The sequence below is a fragment of the Haemaphysalis longicornis genome, unplaced genomic scaffold (assembly GCF_048455015.1).
Source record: "Haemaphysalis longicornis isolate Haplotype H1 unplaced genomic scaffold, Haemaphysalis longicornis Haplotype H1 scaffold_13, whole genome shotgun sequence".
Taxonomy (NCBI): Eukaryota; Metazoa; Arthropoda; class Arachnida; order Ixodida; family Ixodidae; genus Haemaphysalis; species Haemaphysalis longicornis.
In genome coordinates, this window is record NW_027526233.1 from 425,636 (window position 1) to 449,766 (window position 24,131).

Here is a 24,131-nt window from a genome sequence, read left to right on the forward strand (position 1 = left end):
CACATTGTCGCCACTCTTGTCGTAAATCTGATGGAGAGACAGAGAGAGACCATTCAAAAAGCAGGTAGAGAAGTTGACCGTGAATGTTCAGTTTCCAGCGGTATCCTAGGGAAGGGAAATTGGATTAATTAAAGAAATTGGAAGGCAAGATAGAAAACGCACACAATTGGTGCCCGCGTTATCATTTTGCTGCATGCTGCAAGAAAATTAACGCTGGTAAATTACTAAATGAAGGAGATCTGTGGCTCCCGGTCGCATTCACGACGACGTTGGTGGCAAGTGCGTGAACATGTGGTTGTCGTGTAACACGGGGTTGTCCAGCTGGATCACGACATGGAACGTGGCGGTTCTTTAGGAGACGAGCTTGGGACATCGAAGGCTCCTCATACCGACGGCAACATAGAAGTTGTGTCTGGTTGTGGCCAATCAGGCATTCTATTTGATACACAATGTAGTTGATCATCAGCTTGTTGATGCCCGCTGCCCGTCGAAGGCGCACGGCCTTAAGCTCTTAATCTCCGAGCCGCTCTCGACCTGCGTCATCTCGATAGCACCTGTCTTATCCTTCCGCCGATTTTCATGCACGCTTGTTGTTCTAAAAAATAAAAAAGGCGGATGCCAGTTTTTGTGCCATCGTGCACACCGTGCTGAGGTTGCTTTTGCTGCATCTACGTCAGTGAACATGTCCAGGGTGGGGAATAGCGAACATTTTCTGCACAGACGGCGGGGAAAAGCCCGTGTTGGGCTTCAGCGAGAAGGCAGGTGGCAGCTTTGCGCCGCTCCCCCCGTCCACGTTTCGCCGGGAGCCGCTTCCCTTGTGCGCGCGCGGGGAAGCGAGCGAGGTCGGCTAAAAATAGCGCGCCGCTGCAGGGGGCTCAGCCGCGTCGGGGCAAACACTCCCCAGGTGAAAAGGCTCGGTCATTGCGTCACAGCGGTGCACGAAACGCACATGCGCTTTTCTTCTAACAGAGGCGTGTCATTGCGCTGCGCAGCTGGAAAGTGACTGCGCTTCAAGCTGGCCTGCAGCGCAAACCGGGCCAGTAGGGGCACCTGACAGGCTTTCCCCTCATCACGGAGGTGTCGGTCGGGGCGGGGCGCTGATCTGAGGGGATTCGTGCTCTCCCGCCCGGCTCTCCGCCCGCTGTGCGTAGCGGGAAAACGGGAAAGGGGGGCGAGCGGAGTCGGGAAAAGCGGGCCGGCCCCGCCCGCCGCCGCCGCTGCTTCCTGGCCGCACCGATGTGGGGCAAGGGGAAAAAAGGCGCCTCGTTTACGCATACATCACTCGGCGTGCCCTGCACAGCAGCGTCGGCTCGAGGGAGTTTAAATATAGCGCCGTCACCTAGTTCCGACGTCCCCGCGTCAGCGTCTGACTTGCCGAAGATAGCGACGCGGGCGAAACGAGGGCGCAGTAATTTGGACGGGCCCCCTCCGGGCCGTGTCCCGGTTAGAGCGACAAATATTGCACTCACCTTTCCTTCCTCGTTCCCCATTTTATAGCTGTTGCGCTGTCGGTGCAAATGAAATCAAAATGGGATGGCCGCGTCACCGCGGTTTTTTTTTCAGGTTTCACTTCACGCGAAGGAGTGGGTCGCCGATTGCCGAAATAAATTAGTTGATTAGTTGAAACGATTAGTTGAAACGCTTGTTGACGGTCTTACAGCTGGGCTTTACCGGTTCTGCGGTGTCTCGAGCTTCGCACTTCGCTTCATTACTGCATTTTACTTACGTACAACCGAAACTTCTGAATCTTATTTAGGGGCTCGGGATGTTGGCATCTCATGTCGCCTTCGTAATCGTCGTCTCAAGCAGTCACGGTACTAAACTCGTTTACGCCTCGCGCTAGAGGGTAACGCGTACTAAAAAAAAATACCGGGGCACTCGTTCACGCCTTGCGCTAGAGTGCTTCGTGCTTCAAAGACGAGATACCTTTACAGAAAAGCTGTACACCTCTACCCTCCAACGGTTTCATCTCCGTTGGCAAGAACGCCAAGCCGCCAACAATACACTTATACACTCCATCCTTCGCCCCTCCCCAGGTATCACGTGAGCGGAGATGGCCCGGGATTTTTTTTTCGCCTATGTTTTTTGCGTTGCTTTCAAAGTGAGTAACTTCTACGTTTCATCTGGCCCCAGCCAAGAAATGAGGGCAGCTACAGTCAGTCTGGCTGGCCTTAATGATCGGCCCGTCGAATTCGACGCGGAGACGTTCGCAGTATCGCAGCTGCAACTGCGCTGTTGAAACGGGCTTCGAATGTTCAGTAAGAGACGGACTATATATTCTTGCCTACATTACCATATTTCCGAGACCACGGCATGCCATTTAAATGTGTAGGTGGTTTAGGGCCGCAGTGAAGGGATAGAGGGACAAGCACAACAGAACGCACATTTGGGATTTCAACATGCACATCTAGAATTTTCGCCCCAACAACGTGCTTAGCACTATGCGAGCCAGAATATTTCTGGTCTGCCCGAATATTTTGCAACTATGGGAGGTTGCAAGATGTGGAACATTACTTTTTGAATGGAATACAGATGAAATATACATGGTCTCTTCGATTTCCGAAGTTGGGAATACCCGCACCCTCGTACTTAGCTATAATAAAACAGCGGAACAGCGCTTAACCGTAGTCAGTAAAAGAAGACGCAGACACGAGCGCTGACTATCAACTGAGCAATATTTATAGCTTGCGGAAATATGAAGGGAAAAATACGATGACGTCGCACTCGGGCGTGTGAAAAGAAACACAAACCAATGTACAGAATTCAGGGGCATCTGCAGAGCCATCCTCACTCCAATCACATGTTTAGGTACCCGAGTTCCCCATATATACAGGGCTACCGAATTGGGTGGCTTTTCACGCACGAGTGTGACGTCACTATATTTTACCCTTTATATTTCTCTAAGAAATATATATTGCTCAGTTAACCGTGAGCGCTCGTGCCGGTTTTCTTCTGCTGCCTTTGGTTAAGCGATATGCTCCGCTGTTTTATGACGAACCAACTAGCCCAAACCCAAAACGTTTTTTAGCTATAATAAGTTCAATAATCTCCGTGGTGTCGATGAATGCTGGCAACCGGGATTTGCTGCAGAACGCGCTGATAAGTGACTGAGGACGGACTATTCACTTCTTAGGGTGACAGTGCGCCTCACGAGTATAAAGATCTGGCGTTGTAAACCGGCCACAACGGTCGGTACCAAAGAGCCCCAACGAGCACGTGACGGTACGTGGAAAGATCAGTGGCAGCCCAACCGCGGAGAGCGCTGATTTTGTGGTAGCAGGGCATGACGCGAAGGTGACGCCATTTTAGGTGCGGAGTACCTTAGGACCGCACAATGTCCGTCCGCGTCCGTGCACAGAGCATTCACAATCGCAAAAAAAAAAATAACACAGGCACCGGCAGGATTCGAGCCTGCGTCTAGTAGACCAGACAGAGTTAGTGTCAGTCGTCTTACCCATCGGGCTACGACCGAGAGTTAGAACCACAGAGTCAAACGGCCTACTCTCTCGCCTGTGACGGTGCGGAGTATCTGGGGACCTCCCAATGTCCGTCTGCGTCCATCCGTGCGCACACCACCATCAAGCGAAAATCAAGCGAAATTCGATTTGAGCCGTGAGTTGCAGTTTAATTCAGGGAATAATCAAGGTGCAACTCACCGCTGAAATCGAACGATGGTCGAGGCGCAACTTGAATGTCATTTCTAGTCCCCGTCCTCCGCACCCTCGCCATCATCCGCGGAGTGGATATGCGGCCATTTTTATCTTTACCTTAAGCCTGGTTATGTCCACTGCAGGACGAAGGCCTCTCCCAAAGATTTGCAGCCACGCCTATCGCGCGCCCGAAGGCCGACAGTGTGATTGCATAATCATTGGGACGCCCATTATATGTTACTAAACGAAATTGAGTGATTAAAAAATGCTGGCGCTACTTAAGTCTTCTCACGTGTCACCAGGGAAAGCGATAATGACCTCGCATTGAAAGGAGCCATGAAGAGAAAACGCAAGTTTGGTTCATTCAAAAGATTGCCTCGTTAGAATCATGCTGAGACCACTTTTAACGTAAACTTCTTTCAAATAAGCTACATAATTAGGAAAAAAAGAAAAACTAAGGCATTTCCCCATAGACCGGTCGGTAGACCCGAAAGCTGGGTTAAGATCTCTCGACAGATGGCGCGCGCATGAAACCGGACTAGCATTGTATCAAAACGGTTACTTAAAAGTTGCGAGAAAGCAACGGCTCTAGATAAGTCATTGCACGCATGGATCATGAAAAACAGCGTTCTTTTGTTAAAGCCCAGTTTGTATTTCGCGCGTTCGGTTTTCTGACTGCCTTGATGGTAGTTCGCGTCGAAGCTGACAGATGGCGCCACCAGTCCACGGCGCGCGCGCCGCTCGTGGGACCTTGTTCTCGGCGGTTGCACTCGGTCTTGCAAGAGGTAGCGTCAAACATCCCCCTCGCGAGGGGCACGATCAAATGCAGAGCATTTCCGGGGGCGCACGTCGTTAAGTAGTTTGCGTTACGTTAATGTTGTTGCACTTGTGGCAACTGATGACGAGAGAGCGCTCGTCAGCAGTAATTTGAATGAGTCAACGATATAAGGCGCGTTCATAGCGTCCCATTCTGTGTCGGCTCTGTGGCGCAGTGGGTAGAGCACCATGTACATTGCGTTCCGCCCGCAGGGTCGAGGGATCGAAACCTGGCGCCGGATGGTATTTTCTTTTATATAGTGTAGGGGGAGGGGTGCGGACAACGACGGTGCGGACTACGACGGGACAACGGAAGTGACATCGTGAATTACTGAAATGCTCTACATTTAAAAGGGAATGGCCGTGTGACCAACTAGCTCATTTCCCGCAACAGAACCTATGATGTCATCATACCAGCCAGCTCTGCGATCGGCGGAGTCCGGAAAAAGCAAACACAAATTAGGCACAACTTATAAGCAGGCCGAATGAACTGTTTGCGCTTAAATTTAGGGCACATATCAGTAAGAATGGTGGGACAAACAGTGGAAGTTCACTAATCACACGTATACATAGAAGTACCGATGCTATGCTTCGTTTAGATGCACATCACTGCGGGGCTTTGGGGTTGTATCAGACGACACTAGCCGAGTGACGCAAGCCACCATGTCTTACGTCACCGTATTTGTCGAGCGAGCACCGTGTCTCACGAAACGATTATTGGCTCCATGAACAAAACAAGCCACGTTTCACAAACAAACCAAAGACAGAAAACGGTGTAGATGGCGCCATCTAGGTTGACTAACAGCAATTAATTCTCCGCTCCCACGGCCGGGCCGGGCCGGGCATGACTTGGGAGGAGGAGAGTCGAGTCCGGCCCTGCCGCTCCACACCAAGTTTAGCTGAAAGACCTGCTCTTATGATGTCATTGGAAACGTCGCTAAAACACACGTTTTGGCGCGAGAATCAAAATTTTAGCTTAAATGGATTAATTTCGCAGTGAATACAGCATCGTTTGCTACCGGACAAGCGCTGGGGGCACTGTAGAACACGAAACTTTTCGAATAAAACGAACTTGTATTTTGTCTCATGCAAGCAGACTTACGTTCCCAGAGGATTCCTCGCTTCGATTTCCGCTGATGTGCGGAGAGAAGTTTCTGTTGCCAGGCTGGGGAAACTTTCCACCGGTGAAGGCTTATCACTGCGCACCAGATTTAGAAAGAAGGAAGGGGAGCGAAAGTTCAGGGAAAATCGGCACAAGCGAGAAAAGGAATGGGCCGACGGGCTTCCCCGCCACTCTTCGCACGGGGGGCCGGCTCGGGCGTTTCGGTTGGGTCATATCGCGACTGGCTTTAGCAACGACTTCGCCGCGTTCGCTACGAAGCGAAAACAAATCCGCACGAAGAATTGGCCGGCGGTTGAAAGAGGAGGTGGTTAAAAAGCCTGCTGCATGTCGATTCCACGATCTAACAAAATACAAACAAATGAAACAGGTACCGCTCAAAAAAAGATGAAACAAAAAGGAAGTGCTCAGAGCGGAGCACTCGCTGTTCAGCGCACCCTGCTGTTGGGGCACGAGCTCTGAAATCCGCTTTTAGGAGCGATTCCTGCACGAGGCTTCTCTTGCGGCCTTCTATGGCTGCTGAGCTTGACGGTGATGTGGCTTCGCGCGGGACTATGGCCGCTGGGAAGTGTTCGATCGAGTAGTCGTATTACGCACGAAACAGGCCCATTTCACGCAGCCGGAAAGGCTCCAAAAGGGCCATGGGTGCATGTCGATTCCGAGTCTAGAGGTCCAACGTGTGTCAGACGATCCAGCGAGTCAAAAGGTCCTGTATTGGATCTTTTGACGCGTTGGACCTCTTGACTACAGTGCACATCTTGACGCAAATTGGTCTTTTGACGCGTTGGACCTCTAGACTTGGAAGCACCCATGCAGGGCCGTACCCAGAATTTTTTTTCGGGGGGGGGGGGGGGGGGTATGAATTTTTGGAAGGGGGTAGTTCTGCTGAAAGCAACAGTAAGTATTGTTTACGTGCTGCCTGGAAAAGATTTCGGGAGGGGTTCGAACCCCCAAACCCCCCCTCTGGGTACGGCCCTGCACCCATGGCCATTTGGCGCCATGGGTGCATGTCGCTTAACCAAATGACGCTTAAATCCGAACACGCGTCCTGCAACCCCGCATGCATACTCTGTTCGCTGCTTCTCCTCCGAGGTCTTCAAAGCTTGCTTGACATTCAAGCGCATCTCTCCTTGATGGTAGTTTATCCTGCAACTCTAAACGCAGCTCTTCATCAGTAAATAAATAAATAAAAAAAAAAACGCGCACGTATTTCGTTCAGAACTTTGCAAGGGCAGAGGACAGCATTTTTCGAAAGCTGGTTTCTGAAGCGTACAAAGAATGTATCCACCAGGCATTTCACGTGCGCAGGGACGGCGCGCTAATTCATGGAATTATGCAAAATTGCCAACGTGTCCGTTTCGAGTCACCGAGCTGTACACAGCAAACGGCGCGCTACTTTACCGAACGTCTCCCTCGGACGCTCATTCAAATGGGCTTCCGGAAGAATGCGGCCAACATCAACCCGCGGCTGACTTCAAAGGAAACGGGGGAGGTCAAAGATTGCCTGCCCGCGCTCTCTCCATACATCTCTCCGCTGGCCGACCACAGGGGTCGGTCTGGGGCTGCGTCGCCTTCCCTCGCGGTCCGTGCCGCGGTTCGCGCTCCATTGGATCGTTTCGGCTTCCGGGCCAGCCAGCCGCTCGTCCCGGGGGTAACGGTCTGGTCGCGGCAGTTGCCGGCCTCAGGAAACAGATAGCCTCCGCCGCCGCGTTCGACTGGCCGCCCCAGTGGAGGGGAGGGGGCGAGGAGCGCACTCCAGGGAGACCGTCTCTCGGCGCCCGCACCGAACAGACCAAGCGAAGAAAGCCAGGGCAGCGGCGCTGGTTGTTCTGGGAGCACGTGCATTTGCTTGAACGCTTAGCTTTCAGAAACGCAAACACGCGAGGGCTTGGAGGAAGCGTCACTCGCGTATTGAATTGGAGCGCTACTCGGTTGAGACAGTTTGCAGGGTTCCAGGGCCTTCTTACACAGTACGTCGTGGCTCCCAAGGAGTGTCCCAGAGTAGGGAGACTCGGAGAACGTAATGATAGCCGCAGATGTCTGGCCCGCGCGACCTCCCTACGTGAAGAGAAAGTCCGCTTGCTGGGTTTTCATTCAAAAGACAAGTGCGCTGATACGGGTGACGTCAGAACAAGTCACCACGTGCAGGCCGAATCGGAACTTGTCCGTGGCCTCCCCCGCGCAGGGTGCAAGCAAGTTATCCTGACGTGTGCGGCCTTCTGATCCAAGGGGCGTTGGCGGAAAGAGTGCAAGCGCATGCACGTTCGCTCATAGATAGTGACTGCCAGGTGCTTCATTAGTTCGGGTATTGCGGTCATCTCGAACCGTCGGCGCGGGACCGAATAGCGGCGAGAGTTCGTCGGTCGGGGCGAATGCGGAATTGATAGTAGCCAGGCTGCGGCAAGCGGGATGCCGGAACGAAAGATAAACGCCCGAATTAAATGAAGGAACTGCCCGCAATAACGGACTGCGCGCTCTCACGACTGGCGAGACTGATGGTGAACGGACAGCTCTGCGAATGTAGCCAGGACCAAGTTCTCTTTGCAGATGAATAAAAACTCCAGGCCTGCGTAATAATCGTGAAAAGGGAACTTTGTATTATTATGCTCGTGTGGGGGGAATAATAGCTTGTAATGTTAATCACTGTGCAAGCCATGGTTTACTTAATAAATAAATAATCACAACTCGGGACCTTCGTTTCGGACTGTAATAACTGAATTAAGTGAGATCTTGACGCCCTTTTTATTAACGATCTGCTGACTGATTACATTGAGTTACCTGCACTATTCTTCATTTCAATACGCACGCGCGTCGTCTATTCCTAAAATTATTTTAGTTTCATTACCCTTTCTTTTCCCACTTTAACTGATACATTTTGTCGTTCAGTGGTCATAGCTGTCGTGTTGCTTTCCCTCTGTTCGTGTATAATATGTAGCAGGCGGTAAGCGAGTGTTTTTGTTACGATCATTGGTTGTTTTGCGACGCGTGTAGTCCTTTGAGACGCCCTCGATGCAGTCCAAAGAGGGGCATAGCTACCAATAATTAACGATGGTTTTCAATGACGAGGGCAGACTGCAGACTGGGACTGCCCTGCAGGCGCTGCTCCTGCGCGAAACCGAGTGCGAATGTGTTTTCTTTTCTCTCGCAGGATTCCGCGCTGGGCACGCCGGTGACACTGCGGGTGGACAAAAATGGATTCTTCCTCTACTGGACGGACCAGAACAAGGTCGGTCTCTCAGCGTCTCTTGTCCTGTGTTGCGTGTGCAGTGCTCTGTGCAGTGCGGGAAGACAACGGTAGCGTCGCGAGAAGGGCGCGCGCTCACTGTTCTTGTTCGCGCTGAACATTTCGACAGACTTCTGTCTGGTTGGGAAGTTACTCAACTGACCTGTAATCATGATCATAGACAAAACCGACGTTTCCAAGCCGGCTGGGCTTCTTCAGGGGTGACTGGGGCCACGCGGCAGCTGCGTCTTAAGTCTTTCACTTTTGCTGGCCTCGCACAAATACCTTCGCTGCGGCACGTGATCCGTGCGTGTACACCGGAGGGAGAGTGCCAAGCGAGCGATTAAGGTTCCCAGTGGTACGTTGGATATGCCACGACTCAAGGCCACGCTGTGCTCGGTGGGGAACGCCGACGTTAGTTCGCGGCAGAATGTGGAATGTCGAGGCTGTTCCTTCCACTATTGTCGTCCTGGGTATACACTTTCGGTGAAGGAGAGACCTTGATTGTAGCAATTTATGATTACTTCACCAGAAATTAAGGAACACATCAAGAAATTGAAGAAGCCAGTTACGCTAACTAGCGTCACTGTGGTGGTTTCTGGTCAACTTCGAGACAGGTACGCTATCAGTCTCTTTCTGTCCCTATTTCACACACTTAGTTGCATAGGTACCTACTAGACATGCACACATACATACACACATACATACATACACATACATACATACACATACATACATACATACATACATACATACATACATACATACATACATACATACATACATACACATACATGATACACACATACACACACATACATGCGCTCCACGTACGCAAACACGGAGGCGGTTAGTTTTAGTCACTAATGACAACACTCATTGGACAAACGCCTGTGGTCATTATGCTCATAATGGGGTACCAGCTTTTTCGTTTCCGGTTGCGGCGGATTAAATTGAAAACGGGATTACATCCTCAGACTCGGGGACAGCTGTGCACCGCTTAAGGACAGGCACAAGTCCTGTCGCCTCCGGCATCGCCTGCGGCGTTTCTTCGAAGAGGAGCAGTATAAAGTGGCACGACGTCGGCCGCATTCGGTGCGAAAGCAGGCTTTCATGGTACGGTACAGCCTTTTGTGCGCATTCTAGCTCTCCTGCTTCCACATTTACAGTGGCGTCTCAATCAAAGTACACGGAAATGGCTTTAAACTCACGTCGTCCTCGGAAGGAACGCTCGTCCAGTGAGCATTGGGTGCTCACAGGGAAAGCCTGCTGCCTGAACAACCAACGAACGCCTGCTCCTTGCACTCGAGGAGGCCCTTATCGAGATTCTCTCCCACAGCCGGAATGAGCGCTGAACGCGAAGCCCTTTCTGCATCGCAAGGGCGCGTCGCCAGTGATTCCTTCTTTAATGCGAGGGAACGGGCCGTCATGTCGGGCGCTCAAACTGAATGGCAGGATTCGACTGCTTGGAGCGGCACAATGTTCAGTGCCTAATGTGCCTCGCTTGAAGCGACACGACAAAGGCACTGCAAAGCTCCGGAGTATGAAATTAATCATGAAAAAGATTGGGCTGCACTTTATATTAGACCCGGCTCTGGTGGCTTGGGGCATTCTTTGTGCATCTTTTTAACTCCGACCGCAATTTTATACGAAGGTTTCGATATCTGCGGGCCGACGCGTACGAAACGCTTTGAAAGATCTTTCCTTTTATCTCGGACCCCGTTATTCTTGGTTTTGGTTTTAATTGCGGACTACGAAATCGTGGACTCATGTTTTTTTTTTGTTCGTAATAAAAAAATATTAGGTCGCTGTGATAGGATTTCTAACCCGCGACGGAACAGTGTTGGGTCAATACCGAAGTCAACACTGAATCATCAGTATCCTTATGATATTGATTATTTCTGTATTGATGATGATGATTCAGTGCTACAGCGCGTTTTGACGCCCTCTCCGGCTTGGCTTGCGGATTGGAAAGCCTTTACGTTGACTGAAGACAGAAACGCATCGGTTTGGAAGCTGACTTCGTTTTTTCGCGGTTTCAGTTCGGGTTGTGTTCGTTGCTCGGTTTTTCGTCCAGCGCCACCTTTGAGAGTGAAAAAAAGGAGGAATTAGCTCCCCGCGCCGAAGGTAAAGGTGCGCAAATATCAAAGCGGGTAGTAAAAACTGGGTGCCAATCAAGTTGAATGTTTGAAGTCATCGTCAGGTCCACCCACTGCAGGACGAAGGCCTCCCCCATCGATTTCGAGGCGCTCCTGTCCTGCGCTCGGTTTTTACAAATGGAGTCCGTACGGTTTGTAAAAACTGAGTACGAATTGAATCGAATATTTTCCAATTGTTGCTTTAGTGTCTGTAGAGCTTTTAAAACAGCTACAAAGAAAGATAACTTCGGTAGTCAGGACTTTACATATCCGAGTGTTTGTGTAGTGCAAAAAAATAAAATCGTACCTAACGCAAAATAAATTGGCGCAGCTTGCACTACGGGTGCGAGTCTGGATCCGAAACAGCGTGACTGCCTTCGTGGGCGACCCGACTGGTGCGCCTCACGTGGATTTCCACATTGGCCGCGGAAAGTTCTGCGTGACTGGCAGGCCCGGATTGTTTTTCCGGAGGCTTTCACATCTCTCCCAAAGCAGACCGCGTTAGCCCGCGCTAGAACCGGCGGCAACCGGCTTTGCTGACTCGGCGCCTCTTTTCTGTAATTCACACTCGAGGCGCCAACGCCACGAAATCACGCCACGAAAGCTGGGCAGAGTGTTCTCGAAGGTCGAGCCGTAGCCTCCCGTATACCAGACTGTGTCCCCCCGAAACCCATTGGAGCGAGCCGCCCGTTCACTCTGTTCCCAGGTTTTGTAGCGTGAGCTACAATGGCTGAGGTTGAGCAGTTTCGCGTGGCTCCCGGAGAGCCGTTCTGCGCATGCGCGAGGGGCAGTGACGTCACACAGCGCACAGAACGTTGCTCGCTGCCCGGCGTCTCTCACGCACCCCACGTGCCGAGCGACTTCGCCGACCTCCGTTCCACACGTGGCGACCCGGTCCACTTGATGATCATGCGAGGGGTGGCCGAGTGTGCAACCGCTGGCTCGTGCGGCGCAGCAACACCGGCGTGCGTCTGTAAAACGAGCTTAGCTCTGGGCGATTGGTGACGCTGCGCCGGAACCGCTTGATAAATATACATGTCACATAATGTGTACACCGTGTGTGTGTCATTGGAGCAGCAGTAAGCATGATAATCCAGCTAATCCTAGACAACCAGAACAAACAACTAAGACTAAGAACAAAGACTAAGAACAAACAACTGAACCTCCGCTCACGCTGCGTATATCCTGGAATAGCCGAGCTAGGCCACTGCTATTTTTTTTCGATAGCCATGCCGATGCGAACTGCTCTTTCAAGCGGAGGTGAACTGAAACGCACCTCGGCGTCGTCTGCTACGCGATGCAGGGGGCTACGGTCGAGCGGTGCCGGCGCTCGCGATGAACTCGCAGCTTGGCGAGGCTTGGCCCCGCCTACGCGACTGGGCGAGGGTCGTACCGGAGGAGCGTTTTAGATGCGAAGCATCTCATGCTCGGGGCTGTCCCTCCCTCCCTCGTTGTCGTTGTTGTCCGCCGTCCGCACTCTACTGAGCATGCGCGTTTCTTCAGCCCCGTCAGCGTTTGGCCTGACGTCAGCGCAGTACATAAAAAGAAATAGTTAGGCGGCGCCCGATTTCGAGCCCACGACTCTCTGGCCGCAACGGGAGGTACGTCGCGCTCTTCCCACTGCGCTACAAACCTAGAAGGGAGCATGTGCTACGAACGCGCCTTATGTACCCCACTCATTCAAACTACGTCAAGAAGCTACTGATACAACGAAGCCACGCGAAGCTGAAGGTAAACGGAAACGACGGACTGGAAACTTTAGAGGAGGATGTTGAATTTCCCGTGGGAAAGCTGTGGCGGGGAGCGCCACGCGCCTTGCAGCTCAACCAGAGAAGAGGACGAAGAGAGCGGGCAGCAATAAAGAAAGACGAGAACCAGGAGGTGTTCGATCAGGTAACGCGGGTCTCTTCGCTGTCTCCACATTTCTCTACATTTCTCTGTCTCTACATGTGGGTTCACACTACTTTCCAATTCTTGCCCCGATAAATGAAACAACATAACGGCAACACAATGGAACCTACACGGAACCCCCATGATGCTTCGCATCCTCCTCATGGTTCCCCACGGAAAGATGGTGTAATTCTTTAAGGACGATTCTTGGGCCACTTAAACGCAGAAATTTTGGTCTGTCTGTCTGTCTGTGACTCGATTCAGCCACTCGGCCAAAGTGAAACTGAACCTGCGCAATATACCCACAGCAAAACCTAAACCCCCAAGTCCGGTGGCAAACTTGTAAACATTGTTGAATAAGAACAGAACATTACGCAAATGTGAGGCAGAAAATCAACCATAAGTGATACTTGCAGTGTTCCTTTATGAAAAAATTCACAGATGCTTGTTTTTTGCGATATCACATCAAATACTACATCAACTGTAGAAAATCGTCGCCTGCTCTTGCCCGCGCCACTATAGCCCCTAGCGGAAGCATAAAGAAATCAAAGGACAACCGTAACGAAAGGTTCCACTAGGCAGGTTCCACGTTCCGCTTGGAATTCACGCGGAGCAGGGCAACGGGGTTGTATAAACATTGGTTCTATAAACACGACAGTAGGGTGCCTCCACGCGCGCCTCCGCCGTACGGCAGCGCTGGCGTCGCACCCGGCTTGGAGCAGTAGAACGCGGTAGCTTTAAATTGACTTGAGCAAACCTCCGGCGAGTTGTCTTGAGAGCAACGAGACGGGAGAGGAACAGCGCGAGAGGTGTGCGCGAAAGAGAAGGGAGGCGTTTACATGGCATCGGCGCCATCCGACTATCGTCTTTCGTCGGCATGTGCAACGAAAGGATACGCGGCCACTTTTTGGTATTTTTTAACGCCATCGGACCAAAGACGATGTTTAAGCATCTCCGCTGTTAACAGCGGAAGATGAAGACACGATGACAATGCAGCGAAACGACAGCTGGCATAAATAAATCTGGTCACCTCCTGTCAGTCCCTTCGCTCAAATAAAGCGAAGGGACGGTGCTGTGCCAGTGGACATCGCCAGCACGCTCGATTCCTCCCTCATGGAAGCTTCATTTCCTCACTCTGTGAATGCCACGCGAGTTGCGCTCCTGTTCTGCAACACTTGTGTAGCGAGTTAGGCTTTTTTGCACGGCTTCGCCGATGTGCGAAAAAGCAGCCCACAGGAGTGTGCCGTGGATGGAACCTTCAATACTTTTTATTTACTTATTTAAATAAAATACTTTCAAAGCCCATAGGGCATAACAGGAGGGAGTCGTGAGATACATACATAAGGTGCGGTTGTTTGACAAGAACAGCATACAAACAGAAATCAAGAACATATTGCGAAAGAGCGATTCAACAAGGAGGGTCATGAATGGCTGCTTTAAAGAGAGTGGCGTCAGCGATGGTGGGAGGGACGTGGTTCCATTCTACGCTGGTTTTTGGGATAAACGATTCATTATACATATCAGTACGACATTATGGTACACCAAATGGTAATTCGAGACGACACGTAACGGGGGGTTGGAGGTGGGGGGGGGAAGGGGGGTGATAAGTTGATCCTTTAAAGTGGGGTTGTGATGATAAATTTTGTGGAACAAAGACGAGAGCATTTGCGATGGTGTGAAAGGCTGGTCAGATTAAGCGTATTTCTCATGGATGAGACACTGGCTGGGCGCGAATAGGATAATAATATGTAACGAGCGGCACGGTTTTGGAAATATTTTTTTCCCAACGCAATAAAATTGCGTTGCGAAACGAATCGAACAGCAAACAGTATTCGCAAAGGGGTTCGAATACTCGCGCAAAGGGGTTCGCGAAATACTCGCGCAAAGCGGTTCGCGCAATACTCGCGCAAAGGGGATCGAATTCGCAAAGGGGTTTGAATACTCGCGCGCGTATTTGTAGTTCTGTGTCTGTTAGTGTTTGGTAGCGACCGTAGTCGTAACGCCGCTGTGCAATCGCCTCGCCGTAAAAAAGAGAAAACCCTTTATGGAATTTTCGTGCTAGTCTGACTTCTTCGTTCGCATCTCTTGCCGCCTCCTCTGTTATTTCCCCACCGGCATTGTAACATTCTTTTACTAGCCTCTGCTGCTGTCCAATCCACCTTTACGTCAACGGCAAAGCCTGATTGAGAGCGCCCTCTGCAGTTGTGAATTAAGGGACCTCCGCAATTAAGGCACCTCCGCATGCGGCGGAACTAGCACTTTGCTTTACTTTCCGCGAGAGCGGGCAGCGTATGCAGTGTTCCCGCGGAACTGCGTATGTTCCGGCGGGCGCAAGGAATCTCGTTAATTTCAGTTGTGCTGGTATTTTCGACAACTCCTGCACTTCGTCTGCCGGCTTGCGGCCGCGGACAGTACGTAACCTCTGCAACTGCTAAAGATTCGGGGTAGCAGCAGCGGGTAGTAGACGGTTACCAAAGGCCTCGTACGTATCAAATTGCAACTGTGACAAATTGCTGCTTAGCTGAGCCAAAATATTACGCTAACGCGAAAAACAAACAGCAATCAGGGTTGTTGTCGCCGTAGTCCTCGTCGACGCGGGAGGTTTGTCAAGGAGCGAAACGTAATCCATTCGAACTGTCGTCGCCAAACTGTGCTCACGAGCATTGCGTACAGCGTTTCGAAAGCCGACATCTGTGCAGTTTTCTTTTTTTGGGGAAAGAAATGTCGTCGACAGTCGCTGATATAATTTATATTTATTGTTGGAAAACACGGCAATGCTCAGCCGAGCGTATTATGAAAGCGTTCCTAGTTTTATCATTTTAGTGTACGTAATGATGACCTGCTTAATTGGGGGGCAGAGATGGCAAACGTGGGCCGCCTGTTCTTATATTCTTCCCCTTGCAGTACTCGTCACTCATTTCGAACCTTAAAGATGCCATGAAGAGAAAATACAACTCCGTTTAATTCGAAAGAACTTGGATTCACTATCTCACTCAGCTCCGTTAGAGCCAGAAAAGATGCTTTTTAACAAAAAAAGCAAAAAGTATTTAAAAACTTTCAAATTTTGCGCCACAGTGACGTGTTATCAGCAAGAATGACGTCATACGGGCCAACAATAAAACAGTTTTCATTGCGTTAACTGCGCGTTAGCATTCTAGTGATGCGGTCAAATGGAACTATAGTTCATCTCACAAGCTACCTGCAGCACTGTGGAGGCTACATTGTTATCAATAGTGCGCCCACTGAGGGCGCCTAATCCGCCGTGAAGGGGGTCCTGAAAGGACACTCCCTTCTCCCCTCTCGGCAAGTGGCACCGCACGGCCCCGGCGCCTTTTGTCGCTTCCTTCGCGGCGAGTTAGGCGCCCTGAGGGGGACAACAATGTAGCCTCCACAGTGCTGCAGCTAGCTTCTGAGATGAACTATAGAGGCTCCATTACAGACGTCCAGTCATGTGTCATCGCGACAGGTCAGTTAGGCGGCCGTCAATCGCACAAACAAGGCTCCCTGACGTCATAGAAAAGTTGCGGGAAATTGGTTAGGGGGTCGCAACTGCTTCAAAAATTTTCTTCAATATCTCCGCTATTTGTTTGAAAATTGCGATGATATTGGTATCATTGTTATCGGGACTAAGCAGTCTTTCTAATAAACCCAACTTGTATTTTGTCTTCGTGGCTCCTTTAAGAGGCTTAGAGAAACACTTCTCTGGGAAGAGTATGATTTATCAACCCTCCGTTTCCGTTTTTCAGATTAGCAGAAAAACGGAGTAAGCTTGCACTAACGCGTAAGACGTGAAGGTAGCGAAGCTTAGTTTAGTCCGCGATGGCAGCCGATTTGCTTCTTCCTCGCTGCCGCAACAACATTTACTCCATCATTATTGCTATCAGTCTGAGCTTCCTTCATTTTTTTGGAAGTGATAATTATTGGACAGCACCTTGGAGGACCGTACGCCACGACTGGTCTTTCTCGTTCCGAGCAAGTGTTGCCACGATTACGGCGAACGCAGCACTTTTATTTTCTCTTTCGCCAATTTCGGCCAATCCCCCTGAGTGGGTATGCTTGGCTTGACCAACGTTCCCCAGGGACGCTGGGCGGTTGTCGCGGGGCGCGCACACACACACACGAGTGCTCGGCATTTCCTTTTTTTTTTTTTTTTTAACTGCCGGACGGTCGCCGCGAGGAGTGCTTGGCATTTTCTTTGTTTTGTTAAGTGCCGGGCGGCCGCCACGAAGCCCACGCTTACGTGCGCGCGGTCGGCAATTCCTCGGTACTTTTGACTGAGGGCGCGAAAAATTGCGATTTTCTACACAGCTTCGTGGTTAAAAATGTGCCTAGCCAAAAGCTCTTGCGGGCTACGTGAAGGCTGAACCCCACGATTCTCTCGGAGTGACAGCGCGAGGTCACTTGCAGAATCGCTTCGACACAAGCGACATGTTTTCTTCGAGGTAAGATTGAGGGACTCTGTTGTTTCTGCTGTATGATGCAACTAATAGTAGAATTACCAGGATAAAACTGAAGTCCACACGACCGGTTATAGTTCACAATATAGCGGCGTGGGCATAAACGCTATATAAAAAGCCATTTCAATAAAGACGCAGGCCTAAAGAGACCGAAATCATATTTGCGCCCTGTAATGTCATTGCATTGGGTGGGAATTTATTTATAGTGGCTCACATTTCTTAATCGGGGCTGAAATTTTGTTTAAAAAAATTCCATTGCCTCTTGAGCTTGAACAGAAGACGTCTGCAGATGTGCGGGTTTCTTCCGCGATGCGCATAAAAAAATGTAGCCTTTCCTGCTACCTTGAATAACGGGTAATATTGCTATACAACGGAGGTTTTATTTCGTGGAGATTTGTCTTGGGGAATCGTATGCATTGGCGTAAATATCCTTCTTGTTCCTCTTATGTATTTGTTTTATTTTGCCGCTGTAATGTCGACGTTTTATTGTACACAGTGAACGTGGAAAAAATTGTAGCTTCCGTGAAAAATTTCTCTTTCTTTTGCCCCTATTTCATTTGGAAATGAACTTTGCCATCTTCATTCTAAACCGAAAGAGTAGATAAGAGGGTGTCGAAGGCGAAAGTTATTACGGCGCGGTGGGAATAAAATTGCTTTCACCGAGACTGGTTACCGGAGAATCTTAATGACGGGCCGAACGTAGCTGCCTCGAGAATGAACGAGAGAGTTTTTCTTGTCGCACTAAGTTACGGTGGCCGGCCGTTTCCGGCACGGAAAATGGCTCGCTGCTTTCCCAATAGGCCGAGGGGACATCGAAGACATTCCATGCCGATCTAAAACGTGCGGTTCCCACTGTTAGCAGGCGCGTGCGAAGTTCGCGCACTGCTTGCAGCCGTTAAAATTGTCAAACGGGGCGGCCAAATAATAAACGGGTCAAGAAGCCGCATGCAGAAACGCCCTCTCGTAACGGAGTTAACCACAAGCGAATGTCAAGCGGCTTTCCTTGCGGTACTGATTGCTGCGTTATTCCGCGCACGTATAATCTGAAGCATGACGCGTATTTCTCGATTATGTGCCGCAATCTAGCAAAACTATAACCCCCGTCCCTCCTTAACTTTTAGCAAAAACTATTTTTGCTGTCATGATGATAAAAATTGTAGGGCACTAGCAGTTTTTCATTCCGATTGTACATTTAAATTTTGTTTTTGTGTACATCGACTACGTTCAAATCTATTCGGATTTTTATACTTCAATTTTTTGACAGCCTTTGTAAAAAAAACTGCTGGAGTGATGTAGCTGAACAAGGTACCACGGAACGGTGCACAAATAAAGGAGTGTGATAACACTAACAGTTGCCCTTGGTTTTCAGTACTTTCGCCTAGCCCCATGCGACCAAGTATCCCATTCTGTCACAATGCTGTGCCAGTGCGCACGTTTTTGCATGGTTCCGGTGCTGCGTTAATCTTCTGAGCAGATTGCCCATTTCGCCAATGTAGACTGATTTGCATTCAGCACGTGGAATCTAATGAATACCTGGAAACTTGGAGCGTGAGAGGGGGTCTCTCACGCTGACAAGGTCAGAACTTTTTTTTTCTTTATTGCCTGGATTCGACAATTCACAACACATCACAGATAACAGCGTAAATGATATACGACAAAAACATGGTGAGGCGGCCCGACTTAGGGCTAGTGATGTCCTTTAAAAGTCTTTCAATGACGTAAGCTGCTCTATCTTTGGCAGCCACACAGGCGAGACCTCTTGAGATTTAATTACCTCCACATAACGACCTACACTTTCTCTGAAGTACTGCTTTGCGGAACGGGCATCTACGTCGTTGTACAGTCTTGCTGTGCGTGAGCGCCATATGCTGTGGAGGCCCAGCGCCATGGCTAAGTCATAAGGCATTCCACCGTCTTTGTCTACGGAGAGATACCGTATGCCATGAGGGTTTAGCGGGAAGTCTGTGCAATGTGTCCTCTGTAAAACATCCCAAAAATATACGCTCTCCCAATAATGCAAAAAACGTGGTCTATCGTTTCCGGCGATTTGCAGCTAAAGCAATCTGTCCCCCATGGCACAAAAAGCCCCCTTTCTTCCATAAAAGTCCGGACTAATAATGTTCCCGTGTGTAGCCGAAAGAAAAAAAGACTTTACTCCCGGCTGTACTTGCATTATTTTCCCCCTTTTGAGCACATCCTGGCCGGGTCCTCCACAGTACATAGCTCTGTACAAGGGCACAGGGAAGACAACATCCACAATGTCATTGTACAGGGTTTCCCGCTTCACTGTGCTTAAATAATCTTTAGAGAAACGTGCACTCAAAGTTCACGTTCAAAAAGTTCAAAAATCCAAAAATACCCCCCGACAGGTACTCAGTGGTGACAACATAGGAAGTACCCTGCCCAGCCTTAGTTGACATACTGTTCGAAGAAAAGTGTCTCTTACATCCCTTAAGAAAAGAAATCTGTTGACCAGCTGGCGCACGAATAAATTCGCCAGCCCCAGTCCCCCATCTTTCACTCTCCTAAACAGGTTGGTGCGGCTGCACTTCTCCCAGGTTGAGTCCCACACAAAAACCGCAAACACCCGATGCAGCTTTTGCACATTCGCACGAGAGCAATGCATTACCTGCATTACATACCACAATTTACAAATGAAAAACAAGTTGCACACCGTTGCCCTAGCGAATGTTGACAAAAAAGCCCCCTTCCACTTATCCGCCTTTGCGCGAATCTCCTGGGTTTGTTCACGCCAATACGGCTCACTGCCCCGCACGGGGCACCTTGAGTATCCATGGTGACGGTGAGCAGCGACATCGCGGACCCCGAGCTCCCATACATAAGCTGTGTCCAACCGTGGCGAGGTGTTTAAAGGTGAAGGGTAGAAGCCGTAAACGGTGGCCGTCGGAGCCTTGGTCAAGCTCCGGCCGATGGGCTCCCTGCCTGTCTACAAGACAGGGAGCTCCGGGACCTCTTTGACTACCAGAGTGAGGTCAAAGGAGAAAGTGCCCCCATTTCCCTGCTTTTATACTATGCCATATGGATAAGTCAACCCCCCCCCCCCCCTTCCCCAAACGTGATCGGCCCCCGAAAAGGGGCCGCACCGAAGTCTCCTTCCCACCCCTTCCAACAATCAACATTCCGAAACCCGACAACTATCCAGGATTCTTGGTTGTCGAGGCAGTTGACAAAACAAACCCTGTTTCTTCGAAGTCTGTATTCTTGATCACTTAGTTCCTGGAAGGCATCCTCGGAAAATCGTTCGATGCTAAGAAACTGCGTACCGGTGAAGTCTTAGTTAATGTCAAGACGCAGCAACAAGCCACTAACCTCCTGACCCAAACCTGCATAGCAGATCTGGCCATCAGAGTCACTCCCCATCGTAGCCTCAACAGCTCTCAGGGTGTGATTTCGGAGACCGATTTGTTCAATGAAACCCAAGCTGATCTGTTGGAAGGCCTGAAAGATCAGGGTGTAACTGCAGTGAGGCGTATCACCATCTGACGAGATAAGCAAGAAATCCCCACAAAGCATATAATCTTGACTTTCAATCGCTTCACACTTCCTGAATCCATTAAAGCAGGCTTCATCTCATGCACCGTCCGAGCACACATTCCGAATCCGCGTCGTTGCTACAAGTGCCAGCGGTTCGGGCACGGTACTAACTCGTGCCGGGGCCAGCCAACCTGCACCAAATGTGCCCAGCTCCATCTGTATCCAGTGCCCAGTGTATCCAGAAAAAAAATAAAAAAATCACGCCATATCCACGGAATGAATGATGATAAGTGGGGCGAAGCTCGAGAGGGGGAGATCATCGGTAACCGTAACTCTCCCGTGAAAGTTCGCCCATTACATCATTAAGAAAGACGTAAGACTGTGTGCGTACATTGTACAAATCAACTTTTATTTTCGGAGTCAATGCTCCCAGGCCCAGACCTGGTGAAAGACCCCGCGCCATCGAGGACTACCCCGCACCACCACCACAATTTGTCACGTAGGATGGGACACAACGGTAAAGAAAGAACTTTTATTTAGGGCGAACTTATGCCCGAACAAGACGAGAGGAAACGAGCAAAGGTCCTTGCGTCTCGTTCGATCCCCGAGAACGACTGCCTGCGTTCGTGGCGTGATCTCTTGCGTGATCTCCACCTCGCAGTGCACGTGCGCTCGCGCCTCCGTTGGCGAACACAGACAAGCTCGCGCTACCGGTGACAAGATTGCGCTGCCGGTTGCAGCCGGTTCTAGCGCGTGCAACGCGGCCCACTTTGCGACATCTCCGAAAGCATGCGGCGGTCACGTACCACGAGACACAAGCGATGGACAGACCCATGGCTTTAGGAGCTTCGCCCCTAATAAACATCAAGGTCACAGAAAACATCACCTTCCCAGAGGCGCGAAAGAGGTTCGCCTCTTTCCCCTGGGGAGGTACGCCGACGCAGCTCGCCGGGGGGCGGAGCGGCGTTTGGTTTCGGTGCGAACCCAGTACCGCGAGTCGGACCTGGTCCCGCCCCCGCCTCCCCCCGCCTCCCCCCCCCTTCCCCCTTGGGTTGCCTCTTGCAGCCCAACCCGCCTCCGCACCGCTCGCTGAGCCAGCAGCGGTTGTGGTGGCAACCACGTCTGGTGGGAGTGATGCTGCATCCTCTACGTCCGCTCCAGCATCCCAAACCTCAGGCGAGGGCGCAGACGAGATGGCGACAGAGGAACCAGCGGCAGCTCCTATCCCCACCACACCGCCTGTGCCATCCGAGGCATTCCTGAAACCCTCGGTGGTTGTGGGTCTCTCAAAGCACGCCCAAAAGGGTGCGCGGTCCAAGGAGACTGACAAATCAGGCACTCCGAGGACATCAGAGGACGAAAAGGATGTTGGAAGGTTCTTGTCTGCGGTGCACCGCAAGGAACGTGTCCCAGCGCCAAAGCCTACCGACAAGCCCAAAAAGACGAGAGTCACAGCCCCGAAAGAGGACACATAAACATACACACTCCAGTAGCTCTAACATATCATAATAGGAAGACAAAATATCGTTCAATGAAACTGCAGAGGCCTTCTGAATAATCTTGACGACGTGTATGAGATTCTGCATGCCAACCAGCCAAGTGTAATGTGTATCCAGGAAACACATCTGAATTCCAAACACACAAATGTCTTTAATAGTTACCTGGTATACAGAAAGGACAGGGATGGCTGCACACACTCCTCTGGCAGTGTGGCCATAATCGTCCGAAAATCCTTAGAATGCCACCCTGTCACCTTGAACACCGTCCTTGAGGCTGTAGCCATCCGCACAATAATTTTTAATACGTTGATAACGGTACGCTCCATTTACATTCGTCCTGATTGTGCACTTTCGAGCTCTGGCTTCGAGGCGCTGGTCGACCAGCTGCCCGAACTGTACATTCTAACAGGCGACCTTAATGCACACAACACTCTTTGGGGCTCCTCAAGAACGGATTCCCGAGGTCGCCTGATAGAGAAATTTCTTACATCTTCAGGAGCATGCCTTTTCAACAATAAGCAGCCTACATACCATAATATAGGTCACAACACATACTCACATCTTGACCTGGCTGTTGGTTCTCCAATTCTCTTTCGATGTCTTGAGTGGGGTGTGGGCACGGACCCATATGGTAGCGACCATTTCCCCACTTCATTAACGTATATAGGTACAGGCCCGAGCAGTCCATCTTCCCATAAAAGGTTTAATGAATCAAGAGCTAACCGGAATACATTTACAGAGACATCCAAACTACACCACGCATCCATAGGACACCTACACGTTGAAGAAGCTAGCCAACTCCTCACGGCGCACATCCTCGACGCTGCCGAAAAGTCCATTCCCCACGCCTCTGGTGCCCCGCGCAAGCAGCGGAGGCCGTGGTGGAATGAGGACTGTAGGCGGGCGCGAGAGGCCCAGAACAAGACGTGGGGTATCCTTCGTCGGTACCCCACGTCGGGAAACCTCCTCTTGTTCAAACGGGCCAAGGCGTTTGGAAAACGTGTGCGCCGTGAGGAAAAACGCGATAGTTGGCGTACATTCATAACATCAATTAACTCCTACACAGACACACGGAAAGTATGGATACGAATACGCAAAGCGAGTGTACCGTCTGCTTCTTTCCTCGTCCCTGTCTGTTTTTTCGCTGGTAATATGCATCTAACACACTCGAAGACCAGGCTGACACACTCGCACAACACTTCCAACACGTTTCCAGTTCAGCACACTACACAAACACTTTCATGAAGCACAAACTCGTGGCCGAAAAGAAGCCTTTACATGACAATGACCGGTCAGCCACTTATAACTCCGAGTTCACGCTTCAAGCTGAGGGGTGCTCTGAGCACGTGTAAACCCTCAGCTCCAGGCCCAGACAACATTACATGTACAATGATACAGAACTTACACACAGACACTCTTGTAACACTTCTTCACCTTTTCAACAAGATATGGCTTTCGGGGCACATTCCAAAGTCTTGGAGGGATGCCATAGTTGTAGCATTCTTTTAAGAAGGGAAGGACCCTTCTTCTCCCGCTAGCTATCGACCCATTGCGCTGACCAGCTGCCTGTGCAAGCTTCTCGAGAAGATGATAAACCGGAGGCTCGTGTACTGTTTGGAGTACAACGTCCTTCTCGAGAGCTGCCAGGCAGGCTTCAGGGCAGGGAGATCCACAAACGATCAACTTGTGACACTAGAGTCATACATCAAGGATGCCTTCATTCACAAGCAGTTCTGTTTAACTGTGTTTTTCGACCTCGAAAAGGCCTATGACACCGCTTGGCGTTATGGGATCCTTACTGACCTCAAGTCATTCGGTGTTTCTGGTAATATGTTTAACACCC

At 50.5% G+C, this 24,131-nt stretch overlaps 1 protein-coding gene across 1 annotated transcript in view; it reads left to right on the top strand.

Annotated features, from left to right (window-relative positions):
* The window catches only part of Plc21c (Phospholipase C at 21C), a 494,941-nt gene that overhangs the window by 239,990 nt on the left and 230,820 nt on the right, over positions 1–24,131 (top strand). Inside the window, exon 2 of the mRNA XM_077694702.1 lies at positions 8,735–8,812. Coding sequence (XP_077550828.1) covers positions 8,735–8,812 — 78 coding nt within the window. The remainder of the gene's footprint in view (positions 1–8,734; positions 8,813–24,131) is intronic.